Source organism: Chiloscyllium punctatum, chromosome 39 (assembly GCF_047496795.1).
Source record: "Chiloscyllium punctatum isolate Juve2018m chromosome 39, sChiPun1.3, whole genome shotgun sequence".
In the NCBI taxonomy this organism is placed as follows: Eukaryota; Metazoa; Chordata; class Chondrichthyes; order Orectolobiformes; family Hemiscylliidae; genus Chiloscyllium; species Chiloscyllium punctatum.
In genome coordinates, this window is record NC_092777.1 from 57,224,366 (window position 1) to 57,245,262 (window position 20,897).

Below are 20,897 nucleotides of genomic sequence, written 5' to 3' on the forward strand. Positions count from 1 at the left end.
AAAAAAAAGCTGATAGGTGACCGCTACTTGGTAAAATCGTTGAACATTCTGATTTTTTTTTGTTTGAGTGTGAGTGTATATGCACGATCTTAGGTGAGGCTAGCATCGAAGCCCCTCCTCCTTGTTCAGCCGCCCTCCGCGATCTGCCTTTCAGCGGCTCTGCGCTTTGGGACAAGAGGGCTCGCGGTGACACCTCCTCTCCTTCCCCGCCCGCTGATTGGCCGGGCGTTGGTGGCGTGAGGCCGCGACCGACGTCACGGAGCACGAGCGGCGGCTTCCAGTAAATTCCTGCGCTCGAGCGGGCTCGGCCCTCCTTTGCTGGAGAGTGGTGGCCGAGGCGGCGGCGGCGGCAGTAGCAGCAATGATTAAAAACGGTGTGTCCTCCAGCGACAACTGCTCCCCGGAGAAGAGGAAGCGGACGGTTCGGGTCTGGTGTGATGGCTGGTGAGTGAAAGCGAGGAGTGCACTTAATTCTCGCTGTCACCCGGCACCTTTCGCTTTTAATTTTATCTTTGGAAGAGCGTGAGGCCTCCACCTTCCCCAGCCCCTGTTGCTGTTGTTGTTTAATTCACTCTCCTCTTTTGAGTAGCAAGAAGTCTGTGTATCTTGTTACTTTAATTTTGCTTTGGGTGCGGTAACGCTCCTCATTCCGAGCCCTTGTTGTTTAATTGACCTTCTGTCATCTCCATCAAATGCCGTCCTCTCTTGTTCAAGTCTCCCTCGACGCTTTCTCCCCAAACGCACACAGTCGCTTTGGGGGGAAAAAGGGGAAAGAATTAAGTTTCTTTCTTTCAAGGTTGGCTCCAAATGGAGTGTGCACGAACCCTTGTGTTGCCGGTGTAAGGCAGGACCTGTTAGGGATCTGATCGTTTGTGATGTTTCTGTGGTAACGCCGAGTCCTGGCTGGAATTCTCCCCCCCCCCCCCCCTGTGTTTGGATGAATTGCGTTGGCACTCCGTTCACTTTTTCGCTCAGAAATACTATAACCCGGCACAAACACGCCAAGTATTTGAGGCGAGTGACCGCGGGTCCGTTTAAAGGGAAACTAGATACTCAGAGCAGTGAAAGGTGCAGAGGGAAGTGCTGCTGGAGTTAATATAAGTGGTGGTGGTGGTGGGGGGGGAGATAAGCCACAGCATGGAGACAAATGGCCCCAATGACCTGTTTTCATGTCCCAAAACACATACTGACGTGACTTGCATTGCGGACACCTCTGCCCCCTCTTTTGCCCTTGACCCCTGCCTGTGGTTGTGCTAAAAATTAAGCTGCCCCCGAGTCACGGTGACATTTTGGAGAGTTGGTTTTATTTTACAAGGGAGGTGAGTTTGTTTAGTGTATTATGTAGATAGCTTAACTGGATGCACAATGATTTGTTGAGGTGGATGGAGGCAGTGACTGTACAAGGAAACTAATTGTGGGGTTTACCATTCCCTAGATGAGAGAATTTATTATGTGCTTTCCCCCCCCCTCCCCCCACCACCATGCCATCCTTATTTTGTCTTTGATTTTCAATTTAGTTCAGTGTTTATAATTAGTCAAAACTATTCAATCAGTGGAGTCTTAAATTAATTCAGACAACCCCAAAACAAAAATAGAAATGGTTGGAATTCTGTTTTTGTTTCTGATTGCCAGCATCTACAGTTCTCTTGGTTTTTATTTAGAGATCTCTGTGCTAGCTTATAACAGTAAATTCTTATGAATTTAATTTTATATTTACTGCTTGCTTTTGCTTTTTTTACCCCTCTTACACCAGTTTTATTCTTAGTTGTTTAGCTCACCCCAGAGTGCATCTTGTTGACATGGGATGTCAGTGAATGTCCAACATATGTACACTTAGTGATTTGCTGCATAGTGAACAGATATAAGAATTCTGATATATTGTATAAACAAGATAGGCATTTAAATCAGTTTGTGTTTTGCCCTCGTGCTGCTGAGATTAGCTTGCACAAACCTAGAACTGTATATTTGAGTTTATTGTTTGGTGTGTTGAGCTGTTGACAGAACTAACACATTAGCTTGAAATAAGCATATTATTAATTAATGTGTATGGATAAACTGACAATATTATTTCAATTTTAAGTTTAAAACATCCTCAACCAAAAGTCAGTTATCTTAGAGTTTGTTTGAGATGAGCATCGATAAGTACTAGCTACATTTCGTGTACACAGTGATGTGGAAATGGTTAAAAATGGGGTCACAACCTTAAAATAGGTCACCTAAGCTAGTCAGGAATGGGCACAGTACCTGTAAATGTCCAGGTAAACACATAGGTAGAGTTCATCGGACTTGAAAATTGTGTTGCTGGAAAAGCACATCAGGTCAAGCAGCATCTGAGGAGCAGGAGAGTCAATGTGTCCAGCAAAAGCCACCATCTCGCATGCTGCCTAACCTGTGCTTTTCCAGCACCAGTTTTTTACTCTGATCTCCAGCATCTGCAGTCCTCTTTCTCCGAGAATTAATCAGACCTGATTCCTCTTAAGCAAAGAAATATGCAGCCAAACGTGTATGCGAGCTAAGATAGCTAACTGCAACTTGCCCCAATTCAGCAATAAAACAAGAAGCTCAACCACATTCACCCTGTGCTGCAGAGGCTTGAGGTAAATGATCTAATGGTAAGTGCCACATACCCAAAGTTTAATGTGATAAGTTGGTTATGTTACCAAGACTTGACGATCAATATGTAACTGGTTAATAAGAAGGAACCGATATGTGATTGACGTGGATTTGTGTATAAAAATACAATTGTAAGTGCAGAAAGTCCAACTGTCCAGATAAGGGCGAGTCCCTTGTATTGCAAGTAATAAAGGCACTGTGTGTGTATGTGAGAAGCGAGAATACTATATCATCTGACTGACTGAACAAAGATGCCTCGGAGTGCAGGTTCATAGTTCCTTGAAAGTGGAGTCGCAGGTAGAAAGGATAGTGAAAAAAGTGTTTGGCATGCTTTCCTTTATTGATCAAAGCATTGGGTAAAGGAGTTGGGAGGTATTGTTGCAGCTGTACAGGACATTGGTTAGGCCACTTTCAGAATATTGTGCGCAATTCTGGTCTCTCCTACTTGAAAGAGATTGTGGAACTTGAAAGGGTTCAGAAAAGATTTAAAAGGATATTCCCAGGATAGAAGGATCCCAGCTATAGGGAGAGGCCGAATAAGCTGGGGCTGTTTTCCCTTGAGTGTCGGAGGCGATGGGGTAACCTTTATACAGGTTTATAAAATCATGAGAGGCATGGATGGGATAAATAGACAAGGTCTTTCCTTGGGGTGGGGGTGTCAAGAACTAGAGGACATAGGTTTGTCATCCCATTCCCCCCTCAGTCGAAGCAACAATGCTCAGAAACAGTATAGTTTTACCTCCTTCGTCTTTATTCCAGGTCCTGCAGGGAGAGAGAATGATCACCCATGTGCACAGAGACATGAGTTCTGTCTCTCTGGAATGGCATTAATGAATTATTTGATTAGATTACTTACAGTGTGGAAACAGGCCCTTCGGCCCAACAAGTCCACACCGCCCCGCCGAAGTGTACCCACCCATACCCCTACATCTACCCCTTACCTAACACTACGGGCAATTTAGCATGGCCAATTTACCTGACCTGCACATCTTTTGGACTGTGGGAGGAAACCGGAGCACCCGGAGGAAACCCACGCAGACACGGGGAGAACGTGCAAACTCCACACAGTCAGTCGCCTGAGGCGGGAATTGAACCCGGGTCTCTGGCGCTGTGAGGCAGCAGTGCTAACCACTGTGCCACCGTGCCGCCCATATTATGTAGTCATTATACAGGGAGAAGCATCCAGATAAGACAACATACATATTGAGTGGGTGACTTGCAAACAGTGAGCATCAACAGTAAAGATTAAGCCATCTACTGTTACACAATGAATGTTCTTAACTTTAACTGGCTTCGCATAATGAATACCTTTCACCTTGTTAACTGATCTTACTGGGTGCTTCCAATATTGTTAAATGGCCCTGCATAATGTATGCCTTTCTACATTGTTAACCCATTACCCTTGTCTCCAGTTCCCCATTGTTAACTGTAAGTTCTTATCTGATCTGAGTCATGCTCACCTGAACCTCTTGTTTAACAAAACTCAACTTTCCCTGCCTGCTCAGACCTTAAACCCGAGAATGTATATAGGATGAGAGGGAAAAGATATAAAAGGGACCTAAGAGGCAACATTTTCACGCAGAGGGTGGTGTGTGTGGAAAAAGTTGCCAGAAAAAGTGGTGGAGGCTAGTACAATTACAGCATTTAAAAGGCATCTGGATGGGTATATGAATAGGAAGGGTTTAGAGGGATAGGAGCCAAATGTTGGCAAATGGAACTAGATTAGGATATCTGATCGGCATAGATGAGTTGGAACGAAGGGTCTGCTTCTGTGCTGTACGTCTGTAACTGAATGTCTTTTGACAGTGATACAGGTCTCCAGCTTGACATCTGCATGCATCATTGGTTTTCAGGAAACTACAGGAATTTGATCAAATTGGAAGTAACTTTTTTTTATCTGATGCGGTCTCTTTAGTACATAGAACTCATTTTAGTCATTGCAAGACTAAAGACAAGATACCGTGTCTCATCAAACAGAGAAATTCAGATAGCATTCAAGTTGGTGAGGAAACTAACGAGGCAAACTATATATAATGTTCCCCACAACTCTTGAAATGAGTTGAAACAGATCAAGAAAGCCTCGATTGTCATTGAGTTGTTTAGATTAGATTCCCTACAGTGTGGAAACGGGTCCTTCAGCCGCACAAGTTCACACCAACCCTCTGAAGAGTAACTCCTCTCCCTCTGACTAATGGGCAATTTAGCATGGCCAATTCACCTGACCTGCACATCTTTGGACTGTGGGAGGAAACCCACGCAGAAACTGGGAGAACGGGCGACTGTGTGTGGAGTTTGCACAAAGCTGGAATCAAGCCTGGGTCCCTGGTGCTATGAGACAGCAGTGCTAACCACTGAGCCACCGTGCTGCCCCAAAGTAACTGGTGTAATTGGTATCTTTTTGGTTTGTCTTTGTTTACGTAACCTCTTTTGGTTTGGAAAAGTTTAAAAACACCAATTCCGTATTAGATTGGCCATGCTGGGTTACAGGGAGGGCCTGGATGGGATGCTGTTCAGAGTTTGTGTGGACTTGGTGGCCAAACGGCCTGCTTCTCCACTGCAGGGATTCTGTGCTTCTGTATTTTCTTTGAAAGTGTTAGATAAAAAGCATGACTGAAAGAAGCTATTTTACAACTAAGACAATGCAAGCTTGATTGTAAAGAAATACATGTCTGGTTCATGACACACAATGCTGAAATTATGTCAGGGCAATACTGAAAATATTTTCACATTTTATACTAATTGTAATCCATTAAGCTAATTGAGACACTAAATTCATATGTAAGGCAAATAGGGAAATGCTGTGAATGTTCTCAACTCAATCTTCATAAAGTGAACATCTGAATTTTATGCTGTTTGCAGTTTCCACATTTGTCTGTTTGTTTTGTATCAAGCTCAAACATCTGTCTAGTGTTATATAAATTGAGTAATTTTCTGTTAAAGTTTTCCATTAAATTGCTTGTCTTCTGTGATAACTCAGCTAAGTTACAGAATCTGTAAGTAAACCATAAAGCAATCTTGAATGGTCTGTACAACAGTAACATTAAATAGATAGTATTCATTGAAGCACTGTTCTTTTGACAGTAAATAAGTGATTCTTCCAGAATGCTTCTGCATGTTAATTAGAATTATATAAAATTGACTGTCATAATTAGTCTCTACAGGCAGTGAACAGTTTCATCAAAAGCTTCCTCTTGAGATTAAATGTTTCTCAGTTTTTAAAAATGTCACACTCCGAACACATTCTGTATGCCAGTTGCTGAGAGAGTGATGGTGAAACAGTGCTCACCCTGTTTGTTTCATAGCAACTGTTTTCATCACCTATTAGTCTGGATAAAGTAAGAGCAGCAAGTAAAAATAGACTATTGTTTAATCAAATATTCAATATATTATCAGGGAAGTCGTGGCAGACATTTACGTTATGAACCTGTTGTGAAATGATTGTCATAATTAGACTTATTAATATTGATCCTGGATATTACAATTCTCAAAAAGAAAGATGAAATTTCCAACCAACTATTGGGCTTTATACAAATTCATAGACTCATGCTTCTTGGTATGTTCACCAAGCTGGGAAGTTGATTTTCAGATGTATCGTACCCTGCCTAGGTGATATCTTCAGTGCTTTGGAGTCTCCTGTGAAGTGTTGCTGTACTGTGCCTTCTCGAATTTACTTGGTTCTGTTCCTGCTGCTTCCGGTTGTTCATTGTAGTGGCTGGTATATTGGGTCTAGGTCTATATGTTTGTTGATGGAGTCCATGGGTGAGTGCCATACATCTAGAAACTATCTGGCTGTCCTCTGTTTAGCTTGTCCTATGTTCATTGTGTTGTCCCAGTCGAACTTGTGGTACTTGTCATCTGTGTGTATGACTACTAGGGACAGCTGGTTTAGTGCTAGTTAGTATTCACAGATGTGGATTGCTAGTTGTCTGTCTGTATGTCCTCTATAGTGTTTCATGTAGTTTTTGTATGGAATCTCTTAAATTATGTTTGTCTTGCATATGATGGGTGTGGGGTTATTTTGTTCTAGCGGGTTGTTGTTTGAGCATGATTGTTGGTTTATGGGCTGTTATGAATCCCGCTAGTTGTAGACGTCTGGTTGTTGGGTCTGAGACAATTCTTATAATAAGCATGGCTAGTTGGGTAGTGGCATGTCCTTGTCTCGTTGTTTCTGTTCAGTGTCTGCGGATGAAGTTGAAGGAATATCTGTTCTTGGCAAGGTGGTGTTCTTCTCTTCTTAGGTTGGAAGTGCTACATTGTCTGTACCCCCTTTTGAACAGGGTCCTAATGCAGCTTCTCTCGTGTATTTCAGTTGTAGTTCAGCATCTGGTCTGTGTGTGGCGTTTCTGTATGCTTGTGGTGCATACACTGTTCTGTATTCTTTCTATTATCACATCTAGGAATGGAAGCTGATTGTTAGTTTCCTCCTATTTGAGAAATCTGATCCCTGCAAGCATGGTGTTGATAATCCAGTGTGTGTTCTCGATTTCTGTCAACAGACACAAAAGGCTGTGCTAGCCTAGCGCTTCAACTACGAGAGGGACATAAAAACATCAAACCTCTGAGCTGCACTAGAAAGTACGCATAGAACTAATGGACTAACTAAAGAGACACAGCAAGCAGTCGGAAAAACCATTGTACCCTTGCTAACAAAGGGTACAAGCCTCAACACCAAAGAGAGAGAAGCCTTTAAAAATGACAAAAACGTAATCATAGTATCTACGGATAAGGGCAGAATGATGGGTATCATGGACAAGACTGAATATATTCAGAAAGTTACTTGCAGATACTGACACGTACTTAGATGTAGTGAACCCATGCCCCATAGCACCAATAGAATAAACAACACACTACAGAACCTACAAACATAGAGGCCGATAACTAACTAGCATTGACCTGTAAAGGATAAAGCCAGAAAGCAACAACACCCCAAGATTTTACGGATTACCCAAGGTACACAAACTAGATATACCACTTAGATGCATTGTGTGATGGAATTCCTGGGAATGCCACAAACTGACAAAAGAACTTAAACAAAAACTGAAACATCTTAGCAGCGGATCCAAACACTTCATACAATCATCACAGGAATTCCGAGACAACATCAAGAACATAAACGTAGACATTGGCAAAGCAATGGTCTCATTTGATCGAAGGGCACTGTTCAGTTCAGTTGACAAAACTCCAAACAGAGACAATAGCCAATCTGGTCAGATGACTTGACGAGGAACCTATCAACAATGACTGCACACTCAAACTATTAGACTTGTGCTTGATGACACACTTCATATATTTGGTTGTTAAATATGAACAGACCAGTGGAACACATGGTCTCCCCCATCTCTGGGCTCATAACAGAAGCAGTGATGCAAAGGCTGGAACAAACAGCTCTCAAATCCAAACCCAAACTCTGGATCAGTTACATGGACAGCACTTTCTTCATTATTAAGAGAACAGAAATTGAGAATACACACCAGATTGTCAATACCACGCTCACAGGGATCTGATTTTTAGGAGAGGAGGAAATCAACAATAGAGTCCCAATCCTGGATGCATTGCTAGAAAGAATGTATAACTGAATGCACCATAAGTGTACAGAAAAGCCAAGCGCACGGACCAGATCTTGAGCAACAACAGCAACCGCTGGAACATGAGAAGCTGCATTAGGAGCCTGTTCAAAAGGGCTGCAACATACTATAGCAGTCTCGACCTACAAAGAGAAGGACATCACCGCTTTGGAGTTTTCACCAAGAACAGATATTCCTGCAGCTTCATTCTAACAACCAGAAGCATCAGGAATGGAACCAAATAAATTGTAGAAGACTTAGTACAGCAGCGCTTCCCAGGAGGCTCCAAAGCACTGAAGGTATCATCTAAGCAGGCGATGAAATGTCTGCAAATAAACTTCCCAGCTCCACAAACGTACTCATAACTATGACAATCTACACCCGAGCTGCAAATCACAGCATCATTTAACTAGTAATTGTCTACCTCCATATTGGCTTATCTTTCAAAGTATCCTAAATATAATTACTAAAAACATAGAAATTAAAATTTATAGATGTAGCCACAGGTTGGTATTTTTGTTCCATAGTGCCAATATCAAGGATGTCCCAGACTGCAAAACGCCATGAGGTTATCCCAATCAGTAGGAAAATCATAAATAGGAAGGGAGAGATGTAGTTCTGCAGGCAGAGTTTTTAATAGATATTTTTGTTGGAAATTTAACATTTTTACAAGTTTACAAAAATAAAAAAAACTCTCAAGTACAAGCATTGATATACAATTACATCTTAAATAAATAATCAAAATTTAACAAAAGAAAAATACCGAGAGGGAAAAAACAAAACTCAACTAACTACTACTCTAACCTACAACTAACCAGAGTGTATAATTAAGTCTCTTACATTATTCAAATAAGAGAAAGGAAAAAAAATGGATAACGCAAATTGGATAGCGAGATACATGCAAAGTATGTGTTAACATCAAATGTAACAAAACCCGTATTCGTGCAGAATTCCTCTCCCAAGGGGCCCCGGACCAGCCAGGTTCGCAATCCCAATTAAATAAAACCCTTGTTAGGAGAGCAGAAATATCTGTATTTATATAATTCAAGAAGGGCTGCTGTATTTCATGAAATAATTCGGTGCACCATATTTGTAAGGAATTCAAGGGGAATGCATTCCATAATTGATCTGTGCCAATTTGAAAGTCCAGGGGGGTCCTCAGCCACCCTGTTTACCAAACTATTTTTCCTTGCACAGAAAGAGAGAATAGAAAATAATCTCTTCCCGTGCATAACCAGGGAGGGTAAGTTCGAAAAGCCCAAAAGGAGAGATATAGGGTCCACTTTAATTTCCGTTCCTAAAATTTCTGTCAGGGTACTTGCTACTTTAGTCAAGTATCTACGGATCTTATAGCAGGTCCATAGGCAATGTACAATGTACACCTCTATTTTACATTTGGGGCACATTGGAGATGCTCCTGCCTTAAAGTTTGCCAATCGATCCGGTGCTATTTGGGCCCTATGAAGTATCTTCAGCTGGATAGCCTGAGTTCTGTTGCAGATGGTGATTCTTCTGGCGTTTTCCCAAATGTCATTCCATGTTTCTATAGAGATTTCTAGTCCCAAATCCTGTTCCCATGTTTTAAGCAGATTGTCCATATCTCCTGATACTTCATCATGTAGTAAAAGATAAATAGTACTGACGGAAGATACCCCCATTGGCCGTAGCACTCTACATTCTCTTTCTGATTTATAAAGACTATCTAATAACGTAGTCTTCTTCTGTATATAATCTCAAATTTGGAAGTATGAAAGAGGTCTCCATTACGTAATCTGAATTTCTGATGCAGCTGTTCAAAAGACATCAGGATCCCTTCTTTAAATAGGTCCCCTAAACATGAGATACCCCTGGATCTCCAGAGTTTAAAAGTGGCATCTGTAAACCCCGGTTGAAATCCCCATGCTCCCACTATCTGAGCATAGGGGGATGTTTTATGTGAGGTGCCCTCATTTTGCTGCATTATATTCCAAGTTTTAATTGTTTAGTATTATAGGGTTTTTACAGTGATCCATAATGATTTTCCTCTTGTCTGAAAATAAAAGGTTAAGTGGGCATTTTACTTGAGAAGCCTCGATGTCCAGCCAGATTGATTGGGTCTTGTCTGACCCGCAATCAACTATGTAACTTAATAGGGAACTTAACTGATATTTCTTAAAATCTGGGAAGTCCAATCCTCCCCTTGCCTGTGGAAGCTGTAGCCTCTTCAGCTTAATGAGGGGCAGTCTATGATTCCAGATAAAGGAACCTAACCAGCCATATAATTTACGTAGTGCCAGCCTCGGCAGCATCATTGGAAGCATTTTCATAGGGTATAGGAGACTGGGCAGGACATTCATTTTAATTAGTGCTGTTCTACCCAGCCAGGAAATTGGAAGGTCTCCCCATCGCTGGAGGTCCTGCCTTATCCTTTCCAGTAAATGCACAAAGTTAGCCTTGTATAACTGACCAAATACTGGGGCAATAAAAATGCCTAAATATAAGAAACCGTCCAGGGACCACCGAAAGGGAAAGTGGGATCTGTCCACTAAGTGGGGTATCATAGCAAGGCCACCCATTGGCATAGCCTCCGATTTTTGAGAAATTAATTTTATAGCCTGAGATTGCACTAAATGTATTAATAACTTGGATTAAGCAAGGCACGGACATCAGAGGATTACTGAGGAATAGAAGAACATCATCTGCATAAAGGGTAATTTTATGTACCAATCCTCGGGGCTGTTGTATTAGGATCAGCCATATAGCTTCTGCTAGTGGCTCAATTATTAGCGTAAATAACAATGGCAAGAGAGGACATCCCTGACGGCAGCCCCTACCCACACTGAAGCTATCTGAGCCTAATCCATTGATAACCACAACTGCTTTGGGATCACTATACAATGTTGAGACCCATTTGGTAAATACCTTTCCAACGCCAAACCTTTCCAATGTGTAAAACAAATATGACCATTCAACCCTATCGAATGCCTTTTCCGCATCTAATGAGACTTCTACTCCTGGTATTTTTCCCTGTGGCAGGCTTGAATCATATTCAAAACCCTTCTAATATTATTGGATGATCTACGGCCCTTAAACCCCGTCTGATCCTCCTTTATGATGTGTGGCAATACCCTTTCTAGTCTCATTGCTAACGTTTTGGAAAGGATTTTAAAATCTACATTTAGCAAGGATATTGGTCTGTATGACGCGCACTCTTCAGAGTCCTTTCCCTTTTTAAGGATAAGAGATATTTGCCTCTTTCAACGAAGGTGGGAGACAGCCCTGACTGTATGCGTAGTTATACATGTCCATAAGTGGACCAGCCAATATTCCTGTAAATTCTTTATAGAATTCAGCTTGAAAACCATCTGGGCCAGGTGCCTTACCGCTCTGAAGTTGCCTGATTGCATCAGGTATTTCTTGGACTGTTAGGGGAGCATTTAAGATCGATACCTGTTCCGGAGTTAGGTTCAGGAAAGTCAAATTTTTTAAAAATTATTGCATCCTCTTAGTCCTGTCTTCACAATCCTGCGATTTATATAAACCAGAATAAAATTTTCTAAAGATTGCGTTAATCCTTTTATGATCATGGGTCAAAATACCCATACTTTCCTTGATAGACATGATAGTTTGAGGGGCCTTTTTTTTCTTTGCAAGAAATGCTAAGTATCTACCCAGTTTGTTGCCAAATTCATATAACCTTTGTTTTGCAAATAATATTTCCCTCTTGGCCGTTTGGGTAAGCGTGGTGGTTAGAGCTGTCCTAAGGGCCGTAATCCTTTTCAATTTGATAAAAGGTCTATCAGCGTATGCTGTTTCAGCTGCTTTTAAGCGAGCTTCGAGCAGACGCTGTTGTTCTCCCTTTAATTTTTTATGGGTCGCTGAGTATGAGATAATCAAATTCGCGCGTAAGCTTTGATGGTCTCCCACATCATTGGGTTGCTAGCCATGCCTAAATTAATTTCTAAATAAGTTTTAAGCTCTTGAGAGAAGTACTTTACAAATTTACTATCTTTCATCAGGAAGGGGTCCATATGCCAATGCCGAGGGGATGTCCCATTGTTCCTCGCCTTGATTTCCATATATACAGCAGCGTGATTGGTAATTGCTATACTACCAAATTTACAGGATGATATGTAGTTTAAAAAAATCGAGGGGGCAAAAAAATATCAATTCTGGTATGACATTTATGTGGATTGGAGTCAAAAGAAAAATCTCTGCCCTGTGGATGAAGATATCTCCATACATCTACTGATTCTAATTCTTTGTTCAAATCCACCAATTGTCTAGATCTGGAAGATACTCCTGCAGTACTCTTGGGAATCCTATCTGTTTCCGGATCCATAAAATAATTAAAGTCTTCCCCCTATAATTGTATGATGGGCACTGAGAGCCATCAATTTTGAGAAGGCTTTCGTTTTAAATTTAAAAGGATGTGCCGGGGAGCAACACAAACTTAAAATCCCATATTCCACTCCATTTATAAAGGCTTTAATCAGAATATATCGTCCAGATTCGACTTTTATCTGATTTAGGATTTTGAAAGGGAAATTCTTCCGAATAAGAATAACAACTCCCCTGCTTTTTGAGCCAAGAGAAGAAAAAAAGGCCTGATCAAATCCACCCTGTCGTAATTTCAAGTGTTCTTTATCCAACAAGTGTCTCTCCTGTAGGAGAGCTATATCAACCATTTCTTTCTTGAGATTTGATAATATTTTCTTCCTTTTGACTGGCGAATTACTCCCCTTGACATTCCAGGTGCACCACTTAACCGACTGATCAACCGTAATCGTCCAGGCAAATCTGAGACCCCTTAGGAGGGGAAACCTATCCAGAACATCCTGAGCATAGAGCATATAAAATTAACAAAAATAAAGGCTCTCTAATACACTCTCAACAGTATAATAAAACTTTCTAAATTTAAAAAAGTGTTTAAATGGAGATTTTCCCCCTTGTTCCCAGGGGGTATTACTTTCCAAAGGTCCATTGTATTCTCTCCCAACCAGTGCTCCACCCTTGACCCAGGTGCTCCTCAATAGGATGAGGGAAATTCAAATATACTAGAGCTAGAGTTAACAGTGTGCACCCTACCCCCACCCACACCAATACCTGGATATATTTGTTAATGTTAATACCATCTATAAACATATATAACTATAAAATTACAACCTCAACAAGTAATAATTAAATATAATAATACAAAATAACAAGGGAAAACAACCCCGCTCCTAGAGAGAGAGGTAAAATAGAATAAGGTAACCACCTCCCCCCACCAACATATAAATCTCTCTCCCCACCCCTCAAGATAATATTAAACAGTAAGGTTAAAAACAAGGGGGATATAAACCGGAGTGGGGGGGAGGCAAACCAACATCAATTATCTCTTACAATTTATCTAAGAGTCCAAAAATTCCTTGGCCTTTTCCGGCGATCCGAAGTTATACACGGATCCTTCATGGTTAAAACGTGGCATCGCTGGGTAGTGTAAGCAGTACTGAATATTTAAGTCCTTTAAACACTACTTCGCCTCATCGAATGCCTTCCTCTTTTGGACCAGAGCTGGGGAAAAGTCCTGGAATAACATTATCTTGGATCCTTTATAGATCATGGCTTGGGGATCTTTTCCAAGATTTCTAGAGGCTTCTAGGAGTATCTGCCTCTCCCTATAGCTGGAACAGTACCAGGCGGCAGCACTGGTTCGAGCCGGGCCCGCGTATTGCAACCCGGTAGGCCCATTCTACCCTTACCTGGCCTGATCCAGCCTCCAGATTTAACAGCTGTGGAAGCCACTGTTCAAGGAACCTTGTAAGCTGGCCTTCCTCTTCCCGTTTGGGAAGGCCCAGCAAACGAATATTTTTTCAACTACCTCGATTCTCGAGGTAGTCATTGTGGTTCTCTAAAGTCCAAATTCACTGTTCGAGAGTCCGGACCCGATCCACGGCCGATTGAGTTGTGGTTTCGGAGGTCGTGGCCTTTAGCTCCGCCCCTCCGACTCGGCACTCAATTTCCTTAATGTCTCGGTCGTGCTTTTGCAGCGCGGCTGAGAGTGAGTCCCATCAACTTCAGGATTCTTCAATAAAAGCGTCTATCTTCACATCCAGTTTGGAAATGATTTCCACAAGGCTCGCCACCGTAGCTAAGTCCCCCAGGGTGGCTGCGGACGCCTCTGCTGCAGCTGGAGAAGTGGGGGAGGGGTTCCTGCTTGCTGAGAGCTGCAGGCTCCCTTCCCTTTTAGTCATTTTTACTGAAGATTAAATTGTTTAAATTCAATACTAACAACTAATTAAATTAAACAGCTATTTTAAATGATCTGGTGAGTGTGGTGGGGATGGGTGACCCACTTTGCCCAAGTCTTGGGAGGAGCACTGTAGACTCAGACTTGCTGAGTCGCCACCACCTTCTTTTCTTCTCTCCCCCCCGCCCCAAGCAGGCAGAGTTTAGGGAGCAAGGTAGGAAATCAGTCTGTATAAAAGTAGTGATATGAAAGTTACCTCCAGTAGAAAAACCAGTTGAGTGTTCAAATTGGACAATTTAGCACATTAATTTGCAGCTGTACATGTGGTGCAGGAGGACTGGAAGGTGGAGATATTTTAGAATTTTGAGAAGTTTGGAATTAGTCTTGGGGAATATGGGACCTGTATTGATTGGGTACCATCTAAGCAGAGCCAGATTTCCAGAAGGCATTTTGTTAAGGTGCCATAAAGGTTATTGCTGTTGTGAATGGGTAACATATTGACATTGATAAGTGATTGGCTGGCTAATTGGAAGCGGGGTCATAAATCGATCACTTTCTGATTGGCAAGTTTAACAATTGGTGTGCCATGAGGATCAATGCTGAAATCTTGAACTGATCCCAGTTTACATAAATGACTTTGAAGATATGGAAGGCATGGTTGGGGGGATAAAATATTGCTGCTATCACAAAGGTAAGAAAACAAGTTGAGGAGACATGTGGCTCCAAAAAGATGGAAATGGACATAGATTTGGAGTATGCAGTATAATGCAGGAAAACGTGGTGGTGTCCATTTTGGCAGGGAATTTTATTTTTAAAAAAGCATACAGTCTAAATAGTGAGAGATAGTGGGGCTCAGAGAGTCAGAAAACTGGATGTCCTAGTCCATGAATCACGAAGCTAGCATGCAAGTATAGCAAATAATTAGGAAAGCTGATAAGATGTTCTCCTTTACCAAGGGGGATATGAAAGTAGAGAGATCATACTTAATTATACAAGATACCTTGTGAGACACCTCTGGAGTACTGTACGCTGTATTGGTCACCATTTTAATAAGATGCAAAAGTGTTGGAAACAGGTAAGAAAAAGTTTACTGGACTAATATGTAGAATGGACAGATTGCCTTACAAGGCAAGAGTGAACAGGCTAGACCTACCCTTTAGAATCTAGAGTTAAGAAACAACTTAATTGAAATACATCAGATCCTGTGGTAGATGCAGAGTGGTACTTGTGGGATAATCCAGAACTAGGATCACTGCTTCAAAATGAAGGATCTCCTATTTAAAACAAATGGAATTGTTTCTGAGGCACATGAGTCTTTGGAAGTCGCTCCCTGAAAGGTTTGAATAGCTTCTTTTGTAAGCAAAAGCCTTTGCTATCCAAACAAAAAATATTGAATGCTACCTTGAATGCCTTGTGAATTTGCCTCCATGAATTTCCAAGCCGTGCATTCTATATGCCCTCACAACTTGCTATTTTTTTAAACTTTTTTTTCTCATGACACCTTACTTCATTTGGACATCATTTTAAATCCATGTCCCCTTATTCTTGTTTCTTTTACAAACAGAAATGTCTGTACCACATCTGTCTAGCTTGATCCTGATTTTGAAAACCTTGATCACATTCGAGATGAGAACTGAAGGTGCCAGTGTTGGACTGGGGTGGACAAAGTCCACTTTATCTGATGAAGGAGCAGTGCTCTGAAAGCTTGTAATTTTCAAATAAACCTGTCAGGCTATATTCTGGTGTTGTGTGACTTCTAACTTTGTTCCCTCCCTGCCTCCCCAAGTCAACACTGCTACCTCCACATCAGATGAGATCTGATCAAGGTTTTCAAAATCATGATCAGTTTGGACAGCAGAGAATGAAGCCATTTCTGTTTGTAAAAGACTCCAGATTGAGGGGGCATGGATCTAAAGTGATGTCCAAATGAAACAAGGGTCAGGTTGTAAGTTCGGTAGATTTGTTCTCTGATGTTACCTTGCATTATGATGAAACAGCAAAGAACATCAATGACCTTTCATTGAAGCGTTGGTGTTCTGTCCTGCTTGCTATTTGTATCTTGGTCTGTTATGGTGGGTGAAATCCCTTCCCGCTCTTTTTTAAGAGTTTGGTAAATGGGGTCCAAATCTGTGTTTATTGATGGAGTGCTAGTTTGAATGTCACGCCTCTAGGAGCTCCTGTATATGTCTCTGTTTAGCCTGTCCCAGGATGGATGTATTGTCCCAGTCGAACTGGTCTCCCTCTTCATCTGTGTATGGATATTGGTCATGTCTTTTGGTGGCTGCTTTCCTGCCCATCTGTCCAATGTAATGTTTGTTGCAGCTCTTGCAGGATATTTTGTACTTGACATTCATTCTGCTAGCTGTTGATACGGGGTCCTTTTAAATTCATCAGGAGCTGTTTCAGTGTGGTGGTAGGCTTGTGGGCTACCATGGTGCCTAGGAGCCAGAGTAATCTGGTCGTTATCTCCGATATCTTTTAATGTATGGCAGGGTGTCTAGAGTTTCTGGGTGTGTTGTTTTTTTGTTTAGGTCTGTTATGTGGAATCTACTTATTGGGTACCTGTTCCAGAATACAGTGGACCAGTGTTTTTCCTTGGCTTCTCTTAGTGTGTTGTGGCTTCTTTTAAATAATGTCCTGATGCAGCTCCATTTGTGGGTGTTGGGATGATTTGCTCCTGTAGTTGAGCATCTAGTCAGTGTATGTGGCTTTCATGTAAACGCTTGTCTGTAGCGCTCCATTGGCTTGGCGTTCTACAGTGATGCCTATGAAAGGGAGTCTGTTGTTCTCTTTTTGAACTTTGCACCAATAAGAATGTTTTGTGTTTCTTCTAATTTGTTGAGTTTCATGACGTGTCATCCACATAGTGGACTCAAACCTTGGGCTGGATTGTGGGAAGAGCTGTTCGTTCTAACCTCCTGCGTAACTGCTTCTGCTAAGAGTCCTGATATTGGTGATTCCATAGGTGTCCCATTGATCTTTATAGGTCTTGTCATTGAAGGTGAAGTGGGGTGTGAGGCGCAGGCCTCCGAGTTTGAGGATGCTGTTCTTGCTGCTGCAGTTGAAGCTGTCAGGTTTTTGTGTTCTTAGCTAATCTAGCCGTGAGGCCAGTGTTTCTTTGGCTAGGATGATGTTTATTGATGTGAGCGGTGCCATCACGTTGCAGGACACCATGGCCTAGTTGTCCTCTACCTTGGTTTCTTTGTTAAAAGAATTCCTGGATGGAGTGGATTGGGTGGCATGAGTCTTCTACTAGGTGTTTCCGTTTGCGTTGCAGTTCCTTTTTTAGTCTGTATGTCGGTGTACCAGGAAGGTGAGGGGATGGCCTTGTTTATGTATCTTTTTGGTAATCTGTAGAAATTGGGTGTTGGATTCTTCAGGTTTCATTCTTTTGGAGGCCAGTTTTGTTAATTTCATCTGTCTTGTGAAGTTTCCTCTGAATGCTGTGATAGTTTTCTAGCTATGGAGTTGGGTCCATCGGACATTATTTAAACGCACCACAACACAATGCAGCACCCAGGGACTAAGAGAAGCCAAGGAAAAACACCTGTACGACGTATTCAGGAACAACGGGTACCCAATAAGCATATTTCTACACAACATACCTAAACAAGAAGACACAACACGCCAGAAACTCTAGCCACCCTGCCATATATTAAGGCCGTCCCAGAGACTACTCTGGTCCCTAGGCATCATGTCGCCCGCAAACTTATCACCACATTGAAAAAGCTCCTGATGAATTTAAAGGGCACCATACCAACAGCCAGCAGAATTAGTGTCCTATACAAAATACCCTGCAAGGACTGCAGCATACATTATGTTAGACAGACTGGCAGGAAACTAGCCACCAGGATACTTGAGCACCAACTAGCCACCAAAAGACATGACCAATTATCACTAGTATCCATACACACAAACTGAAAGGGACACCATCCTAGGACGGGCTAAACAAACACACGCACGGTAATTCCTAAAGGTTTGGCATTCAAAGGAGGACTCCACATTAACAAACATATTAATTTGGACCATACTTACCAACCCCTCAGAAAAAGAACCAGAAGCGATATCGCCCATCACAACAGACCAAGACAGGTAAACAGCAAGTGGGCCAGAACACCAGTGGTCTTGAAACATCTGAACAAATCTACCAGCTCAGCAAGCAAACTTCCAGCCTGAACTACAAGTCTTCTCCAAAACTGAAACAAGGTTGACAAGAATAAAAATGTGGACTTGACCTGATAAAGCAGCGCTCAGGAAACTTGTGATTTCACACAAACCAGTTGGGCTATAACCTGGTGTTGTGTAACTTCTGACTGGATCTCCTCAGGATTCTTTTCTCCAAGGAGAACAGTCCCAACTAACTTCATAGCTGAAGTTTCTCATCCCAGAAACCATTCTTATAACTCTCTTCTGCCCTTTTCTGAATTGCATTCACATCTTTCCTATAATGTTGTACCTGCAGTTTTATTTACCATACTCTAGCTGAGTTCTAACAGTTGTCTTGTACAAGTTCAATAGTACCTCCTTGCATGTGTACTGTATGCTGTCATTAATAAAGCCAAGAGCACTGCTTTTTTTTTTATTGCTCTCTGCCACCTTCAATGGCTTGTGCATGTATCTACCTAGGCACCTTTGCTCAACATCCCCTTTAGAATTGTACCCTCTATTTTGTATTGCATTTCAGTGGTCTTTCTACCAAAGTGAATCACCTTGTGTTTTGTAGCTTTGGAGCTGGTCTGCCAACTATCTGCCCACTCCGGAAACTTGGAATTACAAGCTATCCTCCTCAATTTACAATTCTTCCAATTTAGTGTCATCTTCAGAATTGGAAATTGTAGTTTATCACCAAGATCCAAATTATTAATAGTATCAAACAAAGCAAGAATGCCAATGAGCAACGTCATCTTCCAGCTCAAAATATCCATTGAATTGTATTCGTCATTTTTATATCACTCTGCTAACTTTGTGTCAATGCTGCCACTGTCCCTCTTTATACTATGACCTAAAACTTCTTTGCTAATTTGTGAGGCACTGTATCCAGTGTCTTCTGGAAATCCGTATATCATGTCATAATCCTTGTCCTCAGCAACACTTTTTGTTACCTCTTCAAAAAAAAAGCTTCCAAATTGGTTGAACATGATTTCAGCTTTAAAAAATACATCCCAACGCTTTCTAATCAACCTACCTTTTTCCATGTAACTACTGATTCTATCATGAATAATTTTTTTCCAAAAGTGTTCCTGCTACTGTAGTTAAACTAATACAGAATACTGGGATTACAGTAGAATAAGAAAAAGTAAAGTACGTTCAGAATAAAGAGGGAAGCAACAAAACCTAACAGCATGCAAAATCTTGGATGTTATCAATGGTGGGGGGGAAGCTGAATTCCGAAATGGAACAAGCACTTGTGTTAATGCTAGTTTAGCAACTAACTGGAGCTTTGTGTCCAATCTGAGCACTGCATTATTGGAATAATCAGAAGCATTAGACAGCATGCTTGTAAGATCCATGGAATGGGTCCAGAGATGTGAGACTTCAGTTGCAAAGAAAGAGATTAGTGAAAGTGAAGCTGTTCTCCTTGGAAGAGATATTTGAGAGGAGTTTTGATCGGCTCTGTCATGAGGGACAGCACAAACGTGAGAGGAGGGGAGAAGAACTCTTCTTTGAAGGATCAAGAACTAGAGGATGCATGATTTTAGATGAGTTGGCAAAAGAGCCAATGACATCGAGGAACAAAAACAGAAAATGCAGGAAAAGTTCAGCAGGTCTGGCACCCTCTAGAAGAGCAAGGGTCACTGGACTTGATGTTAGCGCTGCTTTCTCTCCACAGGTGATACCAGACAGTTTCTCGAGCAATATCTTTCTGTTTTAGATCTTCAGCATAAAGTTCTTTGCTTTGCATTATAAGGAATATATTTTACTGGCATTAAATAGCTAAAATCTGGAATGCACAGACTGAAGGTGCAGTGGCAAAAGATTCACTTGTGACTTTCAAAAGAAACTTGGGCCATTATGTGAAAGGGGAAACAGATGCTGGGTGAAAGAAGCAAGCAGTTGCCTGTATGGCTAACAAGTGGTTTAGAATAACATCAATAGCATGAATCTGATTCCTATTCCAGATGACGTAGACTTGGGACTTAGTGGAAGATTACAGTGAACCCCCACTGTCCAAAACCAAACTGTATAGCAAATCATCTCAGGATAAAGCATCAATAGGAAATGAGCCAAGGATTTGTTGTCTGGCAGAGTGAACGTGGAATGGAACAGGCAAAAGATGGGAGTGGCTCTGAGTGAATTACTTTTTCAGAGGGCCAACACAGATCTTACAGACAAATTTTTATTTGTGCTATCTTAGTCTGGTATAAGATGTGTTCATGTTTATAAGAATATATTATTTTGTTCATTAATACTTTAATCAACGAATACTGGTAAAGTTAACGCTCAAACAAAGTGGCCATCTTTCTTCTTGCTTATCGGGCTGCTTTTGAAGAAATGAGCTGATTTTGTTT

The 20,897-nt window shown here is 41.5% G+C and overlaps 1 protein-coding gene across 1 annotated transcript in view; it reads left to right on the forward strand.

The window, feature by feature from the left end:
* The first annotated feature begins 228 nt into the window (after positions 1-228).
* Positions 229-20,897, forward strand: part of pcyt2 (phosphate cytidylyltransferase 2, ethanolamine) — a 59,888-nt gene continuing 39,219 nt past the window's right edge. The window contains exon 1 of the mRNA XM_072558783.1: positions 229-444. Within this exon, the coding sequence (XP_072414884.1) occupies positions 362-444 (83 nt within the window). The 5' untranslated portion in view covers positions 229-361. The remainder of the gene's footprint in view (positions 445-20,897) is intronic.